Source organism: Quercus lobata, chromosome 8, assembly GCF_001633185.2.
Source record: "Quercus lobata isolate SW786 chromosome 8, ValleyOak3.0 Primary Assembly, whole genome shotgun sequence".
Lineage (NCBI taxonomy): Eukaryota > Viridiplantae > Streptophyta > Magnoliopsida > Fagales > Fagaceae > Quercus > Quercus lobata.
In genome coordinates this window covers 5,519,919-5,537,173 of record NC_044911.1, presented here as the reverse complement: position 1 = coordinate 5,537,173, position 17,255 = coordinate 5,519,919, and the positions used below count along the sequence as shown (strand labels likewise).

The window sequence follows — 17,255 nt, the reverse complement described above, 5'->3', positions numbered from 1 at the left end:
GTGAGGTGTGGGGAGCAAGGGCCGGATTTAAGTTTTTAGGAGAGAATTTTACACACATATATACTTAGATTAGGTTATAGTAGAAATTTTATTTTGTATAAAAAAATAAAAATAAAAAATAATTCTATTCATTTAACCTTCCACCTAAATAAAGGTATTAATGAATTGATTCATTTAACATTCCACGTAATTAGAGATTTTAATGAAGTAATTAATGTTTATTTATAGTCAATTATAAATAATTCTATCTCCTTTGTATTTAAATATCAATAAAATTTTGAGCTAACACTTAGCCGAACGGTAGATTAAAAAAATTCCAAAATAAATAATGATATTGTGCACGAGAAATGACTTACCAACATGTATCCAAGTATGTAAACTAACATGCTGGCTAGGATATCTTATAAAAAAAAAGGTGTACAATATATGTTATCCAAAGTTCCAATTGATAATTTTTTCACACGTTTTATTCCAAAGCCTTAAAATTTGCCATGTGGTATATATTCTTGGAAAAGAAATAGAATACTCTTCATTTAGTCTTCCATTTTAGCAAAATTTTTAATTATTTTTTTCCAATTCAGCAAAAGTTTTTTCTTTTATGATAAAATATTAATTTATTCACACATTTTGAACAAGGTACATGTATTTAGTATTAAGTATTCTTTTTTTAGGTGGTGCACTAATTATTAATATAAAGGAGAAATTATATAGTCTTTTTTGGTCACAATAAGTTGGGTGGGTGGATTTAAATTTGGGTTCCTCTGAGCAATGTTACTTAGACACAAGGATCTTGCAAATTTATATAGTTATTTTTCTAAAATTTATATTGAAAAGATAACTAATTAGGAATCTGAATTTTATTAAAATATAGAAAAGATTATTTACTTTAGCAACAATTGGAATAAAAACCAGCTAAACACAAAAGCAAATTTAATAACATAATCAATAAAAATATAGAAAATGATATGCGGTTAAATTAGCCGAAATAATAAAATATTTTTTCATTCATTCAAACAATATGTATTGAATTATAACTCATGAGTATTATACATGAACTATAAATATATTTTTTTTACAATACTTTTATATGAACTTATAATATATTTGCGTATTGCGTAGGACATTCGCTAGTATAAACAAAGATCATTTTGGATTAATTTTTTCAATAAACTTATTTGCATATACATAATCTTCGATGTGAGCTATTCTCAACCTTGTCAAAGGGCTTTCTCTACACCTCTTGTAGGTTTTCTTTGCCCTCTGTGGCAGTTTTTGCTGTCTCTTACGTGGGTCTTGAGCCAACCTTATGGGGTTGTCTTTCTCCTTAAGAGTTTTGTTTCTCTCCTAACGCATACTGTTGTTGCATTTAGTTTTTAGCTATAAAATTTCCACAGTTTATCTCAAAAACATAAGCTACATTTTCCCTAATTTCAACAAATAGGTAAATAAGTTTTTATTAAAGGAAAAAGTAAATCTAAGTGTACAAATATTTGTTTAGAAGGACTTATATACTTATTTATTCAAATGTGGGAGATTAAAAATAAGCAAAGTCATTTCCTTTTCACTCTTGGATAAATAAGTTACCAAGTAATCTACGACTTTCTTTTTCACCTTTAAGAAAAGAGTAGTTTTACAAGTACTATAAATTTTACTACATTAATCTTACAAATTGATGTGTCACCAATTTAAAAATAGAATTCAAAATTCAGTTATGAGGTGATTAAAAGTTGAACTACATTCATTCACTGTGACATCAATCTGTAAATTTCATGTAGTAAAAACTTGCAATATCTTTAACATTTTGCTTGAGGAAATAAGTTACCAAAGTTTCATTTTAATTGGTCACAAAAATCCTCATCAAATCTATTGACTTCTTAAAATCAACAAAATGTGAGATCCTCATTACTATTAATCAACCTATAAATTTTTTTTTGAAATGAAAAACATTCTAAATGTAAAAACAAAAATCAAAAAAGAATTAGGATGAGGAGAGAGATAAGGGGAAGTAAAATCAAAAATATAAATGGATAAGATTAGATTAGATAAGAGAAAAAATTTTAACAAAACAGTTCGAAGTTAGAAAAGTGACAGAGCAATGACACAACACACAAAACACAACACAACACAACACCCAGATCCAATGTAACAAGTCAACTACGTCTCAGTCTTCCCCTTTCTCTCTTTCTCTCTCAATTCTGACAAAGCGTCACAAACACACATACCCTCACATACCACTCTCCCCCCCGCCCCCCCATCATAAATTTACCATTCTACCCTTCCCCCCAATCCCCACAAGTACACCCCCATTTCTTCACTCCTCCTTTTGACTCCAAATCCCACATCGCCGAAGAAGAACAACAAAAACACAGAGCAAAAAAAAAAAAAAAAAAAACCCGAAGCCAAAAAAAAATGGAGCTCCGATTATTAACAGCTACTACGAGTACTAGTACTAGTACTAGTAGTAATAATACTAGTAGCTCTGCTGACGTGGCCGCACCGCCTGAAGATCCGACCCGAAACAAAGAAACGACGGCGTCTGCTGCTGCTGCTGCGGCGGCGGCAAACGCGAAGTACAGGCTGATGTCGCCGGCGAAGCTTCCGATCTCGAGGTCCACGTGTCTCACGATCCCACCTGGGCTCAGTCCGACGTCGTTTCTCGAATCCCCTGTTCTCCTCTCCAACATGAAGGTCTGGTCTCTCTCTCTCTCTCTGATGCGATGTCGTTTTGTGCTTTACTTTGAAAAAAAAAAATGTGGGTTTTGGATCAGGTTCTAGGTTTTTAAAAAAAAATAAAAAATAATGATTTTTTTTTTTTTTTGGAGGAACCAAACGTGGCATATTGGGTTTCTAATACTATGTGAAGCTGGAAAAAAGTGGAGAGAATTTGAATTCTTTTTTGAATGACTGTGATTTAAGATATTTCCAATTGAGCTAAAGAAAGATGCTTTTTTTTTTTTTTTTTTTTTTTTTGAGCTGAAATTCGAAAATTCTGATTACTATATTTGTTTGTTTCAGACTTGTTTTTCATATGCTGAAGTGGGTTTTTAATTTTAAGGTGTTTTTGGGGGACTTAAATAAATTTGGGTGGTTTGAGCAATTGAGCTGGGACCGTTAGATTCTGATGCTAAGTCATAGTGTTATTTGTTATTATAAGTGTTTGGTTGCTTTATGTTATGCGTTGAGAATAAGATTGTTCTATAATGGAATTTTATGCTTTTTTTTGGGGGGGGGGGGGGGGAGGAATAATGGGGTTCTGTTTGGTTTTTCTATTTATTTATGAAATGTGAATGTGAATGTGAATGTTGTGTCAGTGTTGTTTTTTCACATAATGGATCTTTCCTTTTTGTTGGGTGCGTGTTGCTTTGGTCTTTTTAACAGTGTGTTTTCTTTGGTTTACACCCGTACAAAAACGAAGCAAAAACTTTATAAATTGTTTTTTTTTGTGTTGTGTAGAATATGGAATCAATTGTTGTCAGCATGGGGTAGTGAGGATTAATTGTTGAGATGAATGGGGTTCAAGGTGGCGAGAAATGATGTGATTGATTTGGGGATTAATGGAATGGAGTATTTGGTTTTGGAGGATATATTTGCTGAATTCCATTTGAGATTCGTGTTGCCATCACTTTGTTCAGTTGAGGGCATAAATATATGTCAATATTTTAACATTTTTAAATGGGCACTGGGTTTAACTTTAGTTGTATTAATGATAATTGAATGAATTTTGAACTCATTGGTGAAAAGAAAAGTGTACGGACTTTGCCTTTGCTCCCCTTTAGTGGGTTTATATTGAGATTCTTCTTGGCATTTTTTATTCGTTTATATTGTCTTATCATGGACCTCATGGTGTAAAGTGGCTAGAGTAAGTTTGCTTATGTCATTGATTATACGAGCTTGAGCTTCTTCTACCAGGTTCTATAAGAATGATATCTGTAATTTTGTCAGATATTCTTAGTTAGGAAACAGATATTGGAATAGTTTTGTGAAACTATTGCTGAATTTTTTGGTCTATTGATTGCACGGGTAGTTCAAAACTTGCCTGTACATCCCTTTTTCTTTTACTAAGTGAGTGATGTTCTTCTTCTTGTACTTCTTGATAAGATCCCTCCCTTCTCTCCTCTATCCTTTTTCTCATGGATATGTTACCAGAGGCTGATCAAAGAGGTTTCTGAAGCACTAATTTTAATTCTTTTTTCCTTTTATCTTGCAGGCAGAGCCCTCTCCAACCACTGGTTCCTTTATGAAGACTCATATGATGCATGGCCCTATTGGTTCTACAAATCCGGTAACTACTGTTTTCTCCAACACCAATATCTTCAATGAAAGAAACTCCAGCTGCTTCGAATTTAAACCACATGCTTCATCAAATATGGTAATTTCCTAATGAAATATTAATTGTTCAATGGACATTTTGTCGGTGAAAATGTAAATGAGGCATGATTGGTATAGATATATGATCAGGTGGCCCCATAGATCCATACTTCATTCCAATTATAGTTTTCCTAAGCTTCTAATGTATTTTAAACTGTATAATATGCCCCTTGGATTAGGTGATTCAATAGATATCTTATCCTACTAAACCTTATGGATTTTGATATTTAACAGACAAATTAATTTCTTAAATCTAATATCATTTTCTCATGCTCATTTCCTATGTCAGTATGTCTTGCATAAGTTTTAGATAATGACTGATGTGTTTGATTGTCATGTTTTAGCTTCTTACCTAATATTATTTATTTATTTCAAGGTTCCTGCAGATTTGAACCAACAGAGAAGTGAAAAATCTGTGCAAGCCCAAGGTCAGTGCCAGCCTCAGGCATTTGCATCATCACCTTCAGTGAAAAAAGAGATGGCAGTTTCCTCAAATGAGTTGAGTCTTGCGTCACCAGGTCACATGGTTACTTCAGGGGCTATTGTACCAGTTGAAGTTGATACTGATGAACCAAACCATAGAGGGACCTCTAACACCGGAGTTCAAGCTTCACAATTTGATCATAAAGGAAGTGGACCTTCAGTCATTGCTGAGAGGCCATCTGATGATGGATATAACTGGAGAAAATATGGACAGAAACTTGTTAAAGGAAGTGAATTTCCACGTAGCTATTACAAATGTACACATCCTAACTGTGAAGTGAAAAAGCTGTTTGAGCGCTCTCATGATGGACAGATAACTGAGATTATCTACAAGGGGACACATGATCATCCTAAACCACAACCTAGCCGTCGATATACTGCTGGTGCTATTATGGCTGTTCAAGAAGAAAGATCTGATAAGGCTCTATCTTTAAATGGTCGAGATGGTAAGAGACAAACTTCACAGTGATTTCTGTTGAGGGTTCTGTTATGGGCCATCTGACATGCTTTTTGTTTATGGCATATTTTTCTTTTGGCATTGCAGAGAGGTCTGGCATGTTTGGACAGACATCCCATACAGTTGAGCCAACTAGCACTCCTGACCGATCTCCTGTTGCAGTAAATGATGATTGTCTAGATGGAGGTTCAATGCCAAATAGGATCCATGATGAGGCTGATGATGATGATCCATTCTCAAAGCGGAGGTACTATGATTCAAAATTGAGGCTTTAGGTTTTCTGAAGTTTTGCTAATGTGCTAAGTGCTAACCGATGAAGTGTTGTATTGTGCTAAGCAGGAAAATGGACATTGGCGGGGTTGATGTCACTTCGGTGGTTAAGCCTATCCGGGAACCACGAGTTGTTGTTCAAACTCTTAGTGAGGTAGATATACTGGATGATGGGTACCGCTGGCGCAAATATGGGCAGAAAGTGGTCAGAGGCAATCCTAATCCAAGGTAAGTTTTACAAGTTGAAGATCAGGAATATGGCTACAGATAATGCCCCTTAGTGATGTGACCTGTGTCTATAATTCACGCTTAGTATTTCAGCTATGGGATCTATTATTTCACAATTATCAGTCTTTGAACCACTTATGATATAATGTCATATGATGGATTTTTCTAATTATTCTGTTATATTTTGAACAGAACATGTTTTGTTTGTTTTCCTTTGTGTGGAATTGAATTTAGTGACAAATAAACGCAGGTAATATTACATTATGCCAGCATAAGTCAGTACTTGAGCGAGCTGGTTACTTATCCAGAAAAAAAGCGAGTACTTTGATCGTCTGGCCAAAATATGGGGAATATTTGAGCCTCTTCTTTTAGGATTTGGTACATAGCTAACAATGTTACCTACATCATTTATTGTTGTGTGGTACATAGCTAGTGTGGTATCATGGGCTAGGTCTGTAGAGCTTACAGAGTATCCAATTTGAAGTTAAACATGTAGAAGAATTTCTTTTGACTGACTAGAAGATGATGCATAAGATATTGTTCCTAAGATGCTCTAGATTTTTACCCTTTTTGAAAAACATGTATGATATAGGGCTAAACACATGATAATTTGTTTCTTATTTGGATTGATTCTTTTAGACATAGGGAGTGTGTCAATCCTCAGGTCTGGTGATCTGGTTGCTGATCGTGAGGTTATCAACTAATGTAGTAAAGGTGCTGTGTCATTTAGTCATAGAAAGAGGAAATCAGTTGAAAGATCTCTCAGTGCAAATCAAAAGTAATTATCAATATGTAACTAACTCTTAAATTAGAAACTGATTAACCAAGACGAACTAGTGTATTTCTAAAATTCTTCGCAACCCAGAGATAGATCATGATTTTGTACCATCCAAGTGCAATTGGGAGACAGGAGGGAGGTGCATGAGGAATTTTAGGGAAAGGACTGAGCGGGCTGGAACCTGCTATCCAAATGCTAAAGTGCTCTGTTTTTCATCTGATACAATGATGTCAAACTACTAATTTACTGGAGTAGAATTAGGTCCTCAACTGAGCAATGATCGTAGTCACCCCCATAAGTGTAATACTAGTTACCTTGTCTGTTGTATCACTCCCCTGTATCTGGAATTTCTACTTTAACTTTGCACATGGGGGCACTTGAAATTCTATGTATTATTTTCAAAGTGTTTAGAATTTAGCTCCATGGTCCCCAGAGGCATTTAACTGGAGGTAGTATTGATCAATAGCTTTAAAAAGGGTAGAAATGGATATAGCAAATTGTAGACGCTTTCAGCCTTATTTTTGTTGTCATCAACTTATTCATTTGTGGGTCTAGAGGGAAAAAAAATGGTTTCATTTATGGTGGTAAACACAGTGAATGTTGCATGCTACATCTGATATCATCATGACTAGAACTTCCTTCCAACCCCTAGTCTCACAAACTCATCTAAAGGTCTATCAATATGTCTCCTGTGAGCTTGTGAATAATGTAATACTACTTGTACAGTGACTACTTGTATGGTGTTGTCTTGCATATAGATAGGAAGTACAACTATGACTCCAAAATGTACTTTCCCCTTCATGCGCTTGCTACTCTTCTGGCTGGGATCTAACTTCTAGAATATTATCTTTTTCTGTTGTAATTTTTGTATGTTGCTCATCATCATGTTCACGTGTGATACAGGAGCTACTACAAGTGCACAAATGCTGGATGCCCTGTTAGAAAACATGTGGAGAGAGCATCTCATGATCCCAAAGCGGTTATAACCACATATGAGGGGAAACACAATCATGATGTACCTACTGCAAGGACTAGTAGTCATGACACAGCAGGACCCACGGCTGTGAGTGGACCTTTGAGGATTAGATCAGAAGAAAATGATAATGTTAGCCTTGATCTTGGGGTTGGGATCAACTCAGCTGTTGAGAATAGATCCAACGAGCATAGGCAGACACATCATTCTGATATTCGAGGAAGCCAAACTCACGCTAGCAGTTCACATTATAATGTAGTTCAAGCCACCCCAGTCATGACATACTTTGGTGTTCTAAATACTGGCATGAGTCAGTATGGGTCTAGAGGAAATCCAAGTGAAAGCCTTAACATTGGAATTCCACCTTTAAACCATTCCTCTTACCCATTTCCCCAGAACATGGGGAAAATACTAACAGGTCCATGAAATTGTTCACTATGAAAAAGCCAACAAAAATAAGATGCTGTGCAATTTTTATTTTTTTTCCCATCCTTTTCGGCTTAAGAAGAAAAAGGCAAGAGTCTGAAGATGATATTAGGATTCCTATACATTTTTCTTTAAGTATCTGAAAGCTGTTATTGGTATTGACTGCCCCCTGCAAATGCCTTTGAAGTCCAAATACAATTTGTATGAAGAGCTGTTCCTGGTCTTGACTGCCTCCCCGCAAATGCCTTTGAAGTCCAATCACTATTTGTATTACATTAACTCTCGAAGAATACATTGTACAAATATGAAATTGAGACTCGTATGAATTTCTGACAGAAAGACAGTACTGTAACTTATCAAGTGCATGTATTTGTAAGAAATATAGTTCTATCTATTGGCCTTTTTCTTATTATGGACTGTTTGTTATTAGCTAGCTCATGAGTTTTCACATGATTGCATCTTGCAAAGCTGTTATAGTCAGAAAAATGATGATACATCTAAGTAGTATAATGATCAAAGTTGAGAATGGAGTGGCCACCAGTGCCAGTGGCTATGTAGAAAGGGGAATGTTTGGCTCCAAATTTGAGACCGTGAGTGGGTGAGGTGGGGACTTGCTTACCAATACATGAAAAACCAAAAACTCACAGAAATAGTAGTATATTACTAGTTCTTTTTGCTGGGGGCCACGTTCAAACAAAGCAATTGGCATATATAGTGAAAAACATTTTACAGTATGCTCTAGTGAATATGAAGCAATTAGGTAAGCGAAGCCCCACACTCTCTCCAGAAGGCTCTTATGGAGAATAAATCTCTCATGAAGGTGACGAAAGACATCTAATCCATCTAAATCTAGCCGTTAGAATCAACCGTTAAGCCAGCTATTTTGGACCCCACAGATAGAAAATCTATGGAAAATGGGGGGAATGGAATTGAATTTCCTGCAATGTTTTATTACCTAGCAAAGTACAGATGATTTGAGATTCTGTGTTTCTTTGCATTCCCTAGACTTGTAGCAAAAACCGAAGCATGTGTTGCCTTTTTTGGTGCTTTTTGGGTGGGCTGACAGTTACAATTTGGTCTTTAAATGCACTGCTGATAGAATCCAAAAATATTTAAATTCACCATTTTGTCTTTCTTTTAAAACCATTCAGCCACTTTAATGTGGACCAAATTTCCGTCAGAGCTAGCTTTACAAACCAACCTTAAAAGTTTTAATAGCTTCCCAAAAGGCACAAAGCTACCTATGACTATATGAGTTCTGTGCAACAAAGTATCTTTTTCCCTTTTGTTACAAAGTAGTTTTTGTATTATAATTGACCAATTATATTTCTCATCGACTGATGTGGAGTGTCATTGAATATAGTATAGTGAACTAGAATCCCAGAGAAACAGAGAGACAGAGATGCATGCATTGTGGGTTTCTCTGAAGGAGAACTTTAACTGTGGAGTCAAGCTGACTGGTGTTGTTCGGCCGCCTGGGACATGTTATAAGAAAAGGAGTCCAACTACTGAGAAGGATAAATTGGAATCTGAGCTTGTTCATAGCACAAAGGTGATTTGCAAGCAGAACAGCACACGAACATTGCTTTCCAGTAAGTGTTTGCTTTCTCACAATGCTTTTAAGGCTCTGAATCTTTACATTCTGTCCCAAGATGGTGTTTTTTAAACCAATATTATAGATAGCAGGAAAAGAGCATTGACTGGATGTGCAATAGAATGAAGAGGGTAGGCAGTAATAGGTGTTTGTTTTCTTGTTAAAAATTCAAGAGTAACGGTGGTTTGATTTCACCTTACCTCTTAGATATATTTATGCAACTACAAGATTGCCAATAAATAAGCAGTTTCATTAAGGCACTGCTTTCCTCTACACCTGCAGCACTTTTCTGACAAATATTGCTCATGGGACATCCGATAATGAGGATTTCTTTGCATAGGAATTTAATGAAGCTTGATGTAGTTGAGATGTCCTTCCCCGAAATACATCAAATCCATTTTAAAAAGGTTCATATCATTTTGCCTTAAAGGTCAAATTGAGAAAACTTATTTCGGTTATACACAGTTATGCTAACATGACCCCTTGACCCAAAAATATAACTAGGCATATTGAATTTAATGCATATTCTTTGGCCTGCTGAGGCCTGCGTCCAATTCATCTTGAACCAATCAAGTGGCTTACTAAAATTAACAAATTGCCTCATATCAAGAATAGCTCAAGGACCTCTTCCTCTCATCTCACGCAAGCCATCTGACAAACCCATCAAAACTGGATTTTAGTCACATTATTTCGATTCATGCAGCAACAGGCTTGCGATTACTTGATATCTAGTTTTGCTGGTGTCTCATGTCAGTGGGGTGGGAATAGCTGTAAACTTTGTGAATCTTTAACCTATAGAATGCATTATGTATTTTGTTTATACCTTCTCTTGCCAATTTTAAACAGGGCTTAACACTGGAGACCCATCAAGAAACATTGTTGAGATGATCTTTCAAAGAGCTTCCATGAATCCCACAAAGCCATCAACAAAGATCAAAACCGTCCTCAAGGTGAAGAACTCTGCAGAAATTGTTGAAAGGTTCGAAAAATATAGAGAAAGGGTGAAGAAGAAAGCCTATGAGCAATATAAAAGACATCCAAGAAGTACGGTAGATGGGAATGAGCTGTTACGATTCTATGGCACTACAATAGTCTGTTACAGTGAAAAGTCAAAGCGAGTCTCTGAGCTATGTAGAGATCCATCTTGTGGAGCCTGCAGAATAATTCAATCTAAGTTTGACACAGATTACACCAGAAGAAATGGGGTGCAACTGAATACCAGCAGTGAGGACTTGAGTGAAAATATGAATGCTGTTACGAGTGTTAAGAATATAAAGAGGGCTGCAATAGTTTGCAGGACAATTGCTGGGAGCATAGTTAATGTGGTGGATGGGGAATATCTAGATTTTGATTCAGTTGGAAGTGAAGGACTGCTTTCCAACTTAAAATGCTTGATATTGCGAAATCCTAGTGCTGTACTTCCCTGTTTCATTGTAGTTTTTGACTGATCTGAATATTGTGTATATCTTTTTGAATTTAGAACTAATAACTCAGCTCATATTTTGCTTGCATAAAGAGCATGTTAAATAGCAGTAGCACATAATATACATATTCTAACTAATTCCATTTATATAACACCATATTGTAAAATTCTTAAGCTGTCCAAGCAGAAATGCATCTGTTAAACACTACTGATACCATAACATTCAATACTACCCTTGATAATCAGAACCCAGATATCTTGTATTGCATTCCATCACTGATGTTCTAAATGAAATTTAGTTCTGTAAACTGTGCAATAGAACAAGATACGTGGGAAAAAGTTATTTATTACTAGATGATACTAAAGGTAACAACATTTTAATCTCGAACTTCAAATCAGACTTTATTACTAGAAAAACTTCCTACCTCAGGTTGTCACCCCAAGACCTACAAACATGCATCAATTTATGGGAGTTTCACTGCCATGCACAGGAGGTAACCAAAACTCGGTCTAGCCAGCCCAGAAAGAAGGCTCCATCCCTCTCTTCAAGTGTATACTTCTCACTGTAGCTCTTCAGCAGGGTCTTGATCGTAGCATTCACTAGGGAACTTAATGGATAAGGTGTAAACCCAGCCATCATAAACCGTGATCTCCATTTTCCTAGAAGTTCATGACGTTCTACTCTTTCAGCCCCCTCGCAAGCTATTATGTTAACAATATCTCGAGCCAGACAGAACTGCTCAACGTTAATCCGCTCCTTGTGATCCCTCGGAAGAGTCACATCAATAGACTCAAAAATCGCCGTATAGTATTTCAATGTCTCAAGGAAACGATTAAAGAATGGGGCAGTGTTGGTGTTGGATTCTTGCTCAACAAGAGTGACCAGCTTGGGAGACAAGCTCTTAACCAACCTCAACAGCCTGTCACGATGATTCTGACCTCCCACACTTTCATCTGGCATGTGGTGCAACATTAAGGCAAAATTCACTGCAATAGCTTCACCAGGACGAACTCCTAGGTCTTCAAGTTGAACATCAGCGGCAGGAATTCTAGCAGCATTGAACTCAAAAGGTACCTTACATGACTCAGCAAGCTTTGATAACCTGTTCCCCACAATATCAAGACCCCCTCCTCTGGCATAAGCTGATGTAGAATCATCAATGCCTGTGATACGAATCTTTGGAGGCCCTCCAGGCCTTGCAGCAAGACCCTGGATTAAGGTGATCCACTGACTGCCTTGTGCAATCATAAAATCAATTATATGGACTTCATTTTCATCCTTCATTGCTTCAGCAATAGCCCCATTTGCAGACATATACCCAAACTTGAAGTATGGGCATACTTCATAGAGTATGTGCATGTATGAGAGAAGTTCGGCACTGGCAGGCTCTTTGCATCTAAGGGCTTTATATATAGAACTTCCCGAAGAGGCCAACCTTGCAACAAGTCCTTCTAACATATAAGCTCCTAAACGTTGGATTGGCTCACCATTAACTGACACCATCTGTTGTAAGTGTGACATCAACCATTCAGTTGTGAACCTATCATTCTCTTCTATTGCTTTAGCACAAGCACAAAGCATTTCTTTCAAGTCCCATCTAGAGATCATCTCCATCATTTGTTTACACTTCTCTGCATCATATGGAATTTGGACGATTCCAACAGGGTTTGTGATAGAGCGTAAGTCAGGAGTATCTGAATGAGGTCCCAACATAACAGTTTCGAGTTCACGTATCTTGTGCCTCAAGTCATCAACATCATCTGTTAAGCAAGATTCATTAACTGGTGAGCCACAAGTGTTGTCAGATGATTGGTGTGAGTGTACTGGGAATGACTCTGTATCTTGTTCTGGGCTGCCATTAGGTGAGAAACTGACAGTAGATGGAGAATTGTGAATGGCATAGCCACTGGTTCCTGAGTGTGATTCAAGGGTGCAATACTGCTCAAAAATCGGAACTGAAGGGTGGGTTCCCTGGCTGCTGTCATCAGAGCATGAGTGGGGTTCCAAACTCTGGATGGTGGGCATGCAATAGGAGACCACCTCCTGCACTGGCTCGTCAGAGAACCTCTGCAACCCATTTGAAAATTTTTGTTTCTGAGATGGATGCATTGAAAAATAGCCAATTGTCTTTTTTAGGACAATCAATGGATGGCCAATGGCCAAAACAATACCGGATAACTTTTCTGGCACTGATGTTCTCAACCTTAACTGACAGCTTTCTATCTTCTTGAACTACAAAGCTTGCTACTTCAAATTATGCAGCTTTATCATCATTTCCAAATTTCAGCGTAGATGATATACCAACATATTCTGCAGAGAAGGGTAGCAACATAATATGATTAATGAGCAAGAATTACATTGTAGATCATATGGAAGCATGTTAGAGCTGTAGAAATGTGATCCTATAAGCAGCAAATGATGTTAAAGGTTCCTAAAGATTAACATGAACAATGGCAGCATGCAAGGTAGGAGTGGTTAATGGATAGATTAACACTACTCAGATAGCATAAAGTAGAATGTCATATGTTTTGTCTAGAGGATAACATATGCTTGGCATTTTCATTTGTTTATGCGCTCCACTTTGAGAACCATATATATACATAAAAGCTAGTATCTGCATGAAAAAAATACAGTTCTGCAGTAGTTAAAGTATTACGGTAGGAAGATTCTCAAAGTTAAGCTCTTACAACCAAAGTTGCATGATTTGGAGCTAAACACATGTTCATCCCCTCCTCTTTCATCTTTTCTTTTTGGCCCCAACCTATTCTCTTCATTATATATGTATGCCTATTCCTTTTACTTGTCTTTTTAATGAGAGGTGTTCATATATAATATCTGTATAAATATACAGAGTATCTGTTAGCATTATGTATATCCTCGATTAAGCTAAAATCCAGGACAATCACTATTGTACGGTCCTTGATTTTAGTATCAATCAATGGTCCTCTGTCCCACTAGATCAATTGCCTTAGGTCTATATATTCAGGCCATCCTCTATACATTCATTGTACAAAACATGATAAAATGCATTAACACGGTTCTTTTTCTCCCTTTCTCTCTCTGTCTTTATTCTCAACAAAAGGAAATTATAAACAGCTATTTTGAAGAACAAGGATATTTACTGCTGTGTAAAAGCTACATGATCAAGTAATTCATTTTATTGTGTTCTTAGTGTGAAAATAATCAAAATTTATACCCAAAATAAAAAGCTGAAGGGAAGATTTTTAAAAAAAAAAAAAAAAAGTAGGTTCAACCTTATAGGAAAGTATCTGACAGATGATGAACACCTTTGACTCAACAACCTAGAAGATGTTGTAATCCCTGCATGTATGCCACTTGTAATACATTCACTAAGGACACTGCTGTCGAGAAGTAAACCCTGTTTCAAACCAAAAGTCTAATCGACATTAATTTAATGGATTACTTAACAAGATAGCTCTGCATGGCTACCGTTATGAGTGCAGAAGAAAATTACAAATACAAAATACTTTTTTTTTAATAGAGAATGCTAATACAGAACACTTAGATGCATCTATTAGTGCAATGCCAATAATGCTATTATAACAAAATCAAGCTATTTGTAGATCAAAATCATAGCATAAAAATACTTCTGAAGAAAAAACACACAGAATTGCTTCGAGACTACAATTAGATATCCCTTATTAGCATGTAATATTGAAAAAAGAAGAAGATGAAGAAGAAGAAGACTTTCTACACCATCTAGAGCATCTCAATTCATACTGATTGAAAAACTATATCCACAAGCGGGTAGAAATTTTAGAGAGAGCTAAAATTCCCAGCGACCGCCTAAACCTTAAAAGACCCTCAAGATCTATGGTTTAAGAAAAACCACCAACAATAACAAATCAAACTTGTTAAAGTTTGAAAAAACATATAGAGAGAGAGAGAGAGAGAGAGAGAGAGAGAGTCAGGCTAAGTATTTATTCCACTTATAATTCTAAAGCCATCACCTTCATTCAGGAAAAAAAAGATGTAAAGAAATATATATTTGTGTGTGTGATATAGAAGAAGAACAAAATTCATGGAGTTCAACCCAAATGGGAAAATCCTTTTTCATACACCAAAAGAAGAAGAAGAAGCTACCAACCCATTTTCACAAACAACATATTATCTCTAAAAAGAAAGACTTTGAACTGAATTTAGCTCAAAGATACAGAAAACACCACAACCTCATCACCAAAACACATTCTTGTTCCATACTAACCATACCAACATTCTACATAGAAATTGACAACATGAAGCATAGAAAATACATGTCTACCTAAAAAAGTCAGACGCAAGAAATTCAACTAACAAGAAAATTAAAGCCATATCAATTCCAACATCAAATTAATAAAGTTTTCTGGCATACCTTTGATGCTTACAACCTTAAATTTCTTGTTCTTCTTTGTTGCAAAGTGGAAACAAATATCTGTCTTCCTGTCAATGACTACAACTGCAAGGTCCCCTCACAGAGACATCATAATGAATATCAATCCACAATTTATAGTAAGGCTTGGTTAAGGAATGACCACATTAGGTCTGGGATTTACATGGGCTGCCATTGACATTGCAATAGACTAGATTCTATTGTCATCATCTTATAATCTCATTAAACTTTCACCTTCAACCTACTCAAAGACTAAAAAGACCCTTGATTCACAACTTATAGTCAAATATGGTTCAAACATTAATTCATAAGCTATCATCATGATCATCCTGGTGTCTTTGTTATGGTCATCTTTTTGCAATATAAATTGTTGACATATTGCATGTAAATTCTAAGTCTTCTATTTTATTTTTTTTTTGACCACTTGTGACATCATAGCTGACCAATTAATATGCCAACCTTACATCATACTAAATTTGAGTTTTAAAATTTTATAATTTAAAAAAAAATTGATATATATATATTGAGGACAATGGCCTTTGGAGGGGCAGAAAATGATGGCCAATTGTGTATCATATTGTTGATGATGTCGACATCAAATGTGTAGCTATTTTAGTCCTTGATAATATAGTTATGATAATATTATATGGTTTCACTTTCACTTATCCAACAGTCAAAACTTATGGCAACAAAAAAGAGATAAAAAAAATAAAAAATAAAAAGTTGATTAACTAAGTACCGAAGCAGAAATTAGAGAAATTTAAAAGAATTGTGACCATGCCATGTTTAAATCCTGTTATAGTTTAATTTTAAATTTTCTTTCTCTATCTCTGTGCTTCACGTTGGAGGATGTTTTAGTCATTCCGTACATGAAATTAGAAAAGAATGATATATACAGTAAATTTATATAGTAAATCTGTAAATGAAAGGAGGGGACAATTTGATTTTGTTGAATGTTGAAGTGGAAGGGTCTTTTTGACATTAGGTAAGAAGAAGAATGCAAGTGCAAAGCCCCAACGGGGACTTTTGGTCCACACGTTTTTGAACAGTAAACTTTTTTTCAACTTCTTTTTCAGATCCAGCTTTTTACAGGGCCTTATCTCCTAAAGTGCACACCTTTTTGTATTCTTCCTCAGATGAATTAACCAATAAAAACCTTTCTTTATAATCTTAATTTATTCTAATTACTTATGTAGTTGTCTTTGTAATCTCATCATGCTTTAATGATCCATGTTGAGACACAAACAAAACTCTTGAAACCTACTAGTAAATTTGACAAGTTTTTAGCTTTTATTAAACCTTCACTTTTAAAAAATATAAGTATATTTTAGTACAATCTTAATAAAAAGTAATATATATAAATTGCATAAGATGTGAGATTTTTTCTAATTTTAAAATTTTTTATCTTACACGTTCATTAATATAATTAATCATATCTCCATTTATTAGGATTTGGTAATCATAATCATTAATTTTTTATTTTGGTGGCAAATTACAAATTGCAATATCTAATTTTGCATAAATTCAATTCAATCTTCTAATTTCACTTTCATTTAATTTGATCTTTTAATTTTTCAACTTTGTTCAATTTAGTCTTTCCGTTACTCTATGTCAAAATCTAGCCATTAAGGACCTCCACAACCATATAGTTTTACATTGAACTAAGTTTAAAGTTAACAGTTCAATTTTGACGGGGGACTAATGGGAGAATTGAATTAAACAAAATTGAGAGTTCGAAAACTAAATTGAATAAAATGAAGTTGGATGTTGCAATTTGTAATTTAGCCTTTTAAAAAATAATAAAAATAATTTAATCACAAAATGTTTTGATGATTAACATAGTTTATGGTTTCTTAGTAAAAGG

General features: G+C 35.4%; 3 protein-coding genes across 9 annotated transcripts; 2 read left to right on the top strand and 1 right to left on the bottom strand.

Moving 5' to 3' along the window:
- The first annotated feature begins 2,183 nt into the window (after window positions 1-2,183).
- On the top strand, window positions 2,184-8,395 carry LOC115957399 (probable WRKY transcription factor 20). Of its 3 annotated transcripts, none has more exons than XM_031075628.1 (6): window positions 2,184-2,688; window positions 4,208-4,282; window positions 4,745-5,297; window positions 5,396-5,555; window positions 5,648-5,806; window positions 7,488-8,395. In XM_031075628.1, the coding sequence occupies exons 1-6, from the start codon at window positions 2,410-2,412 to the stop codon at window positions 7,981-7,983; spliced, it is 1,722 nt and encodes a 573-aa protein (XP_030931488.1). In that variant the 5' UTR covers window positions 2,184-2,409; the 3' UTR covers window positions 7,984-8,395. The 3 variants fall into 3 exon arrangements, with proteins under 3 accessions (XP_030931488.1, XP_030931486.1, XP_030931489.1); XM_031075626.1 differs by having other exon boundaries at window positions 2,186-2,688; window positions 4,208-4,369; XM_031075629.1 differs by lacking the exon at window positions 2,184-2,688 and adding an exon at window positions 3,417-4,062 and having other exon boundaries at window positions 4,208-4,369.
- A 247-nt stretch (window positions 8,396-8,642) lies between these two features.
- Window positions 8,643-11,126, top strand: LOC115957402. The gene is made up of 2 exons (XM_031075635.1): window positions 8,643-9,575; window positions 10,424-11,126. Exons 1-2 carry the CDS (start codon window positions 9,386-9,388, stop codon window positions 11,023-11,025), a joined length of 792 nt encoding a protein of 263 aa, XP_030931495.1. The 5' UTR covers window positions 8,643-9,385; the 3' UTR covers window positions 11,026-11,126.
- LOC115957401 (scarecrow-like protein 21) lies at window positions 11,121-15,574 on the bottom strand. 5 transcript variants are annotated; one of them, XM_031075634.1, is made up of 4 exons: window positions 15,374-15,574; window positions 14,256-14,380; window positions 13,173-13,311; window positions 11,240-13,068 (listed from the first exon to the last, which is right to left on the bottom strand). In XM_031075634.1, exon 4 carries the CDS (start codon window positions 13,024-13,026, stop codon window positions 11,476-11,478), a length of 1,551 nt encoding a protein of 516 aa, XP_030931494.1. In that variant the 5' UTR covers window positions 13,027-13,068; window positions 13,173-13,311; window positions 14,256-14,380; window positions 15,374-15,574; the 3' UTR covers window positions 11,240-11,475. The 5 variants fall into 5 exon arrangements, with proteins under 5 accessions (XP_030931491.1, XP_030931490.1, XP_030931494.1 ...); XM_031075631.1 differs by having other exon boundaries at window positions 11,121-13,311; window positions 14,256-14,398; XM_031075630.1 differs by having other exon boundaries at window positions 11,121-13,311.
- Window positions 15,575-17,255: the final 1,681 nt, after the last annotated feature.

Coding starts and splice junctions, on each gene's coding strand:
- LOC115957399 (XM_031075626.1), top strand. CDS start 2,410: ATGGAGCTCCGATTATTAACAGCTACTACGAGTACTAGTACTAGTACT. Junction 2,689..4,207: donor TTCTCCTCTCCAACATGAAG/GTCTGGTCTCTC, acceptor TTTATCTTGCAG/GCAGAGCCCTCTCCAACCAC. Junction 5,298..5,395: donor ATCTTTAAATGGTCGAGATG/GTAAGAGACAAA, acceptor TTGGCATTGCAG/AGAGGTCTGGCATGTTTGGA.
- LOC115957401 (XM_031075631.1), bottom strand. CDS start 13,110: ATGCATCCATCTCAGAAACAAAAATTTTCAAATGGGTTGCAGAGGTTC.
- LOC115957402 (XM_031075635.1), top strand. CDS start 9,386: ATGCATGCATTGTGGGTTTCTCTGAAGGAGAACTTTAACTGTGGAGTC. Junction 9,576..10,423: donor CACACGAACATTGCTTTCCA/GTAAGTGTTTGC, acceptor AATTTTAAACAG/GGCTTAACACTGGAGACCCA.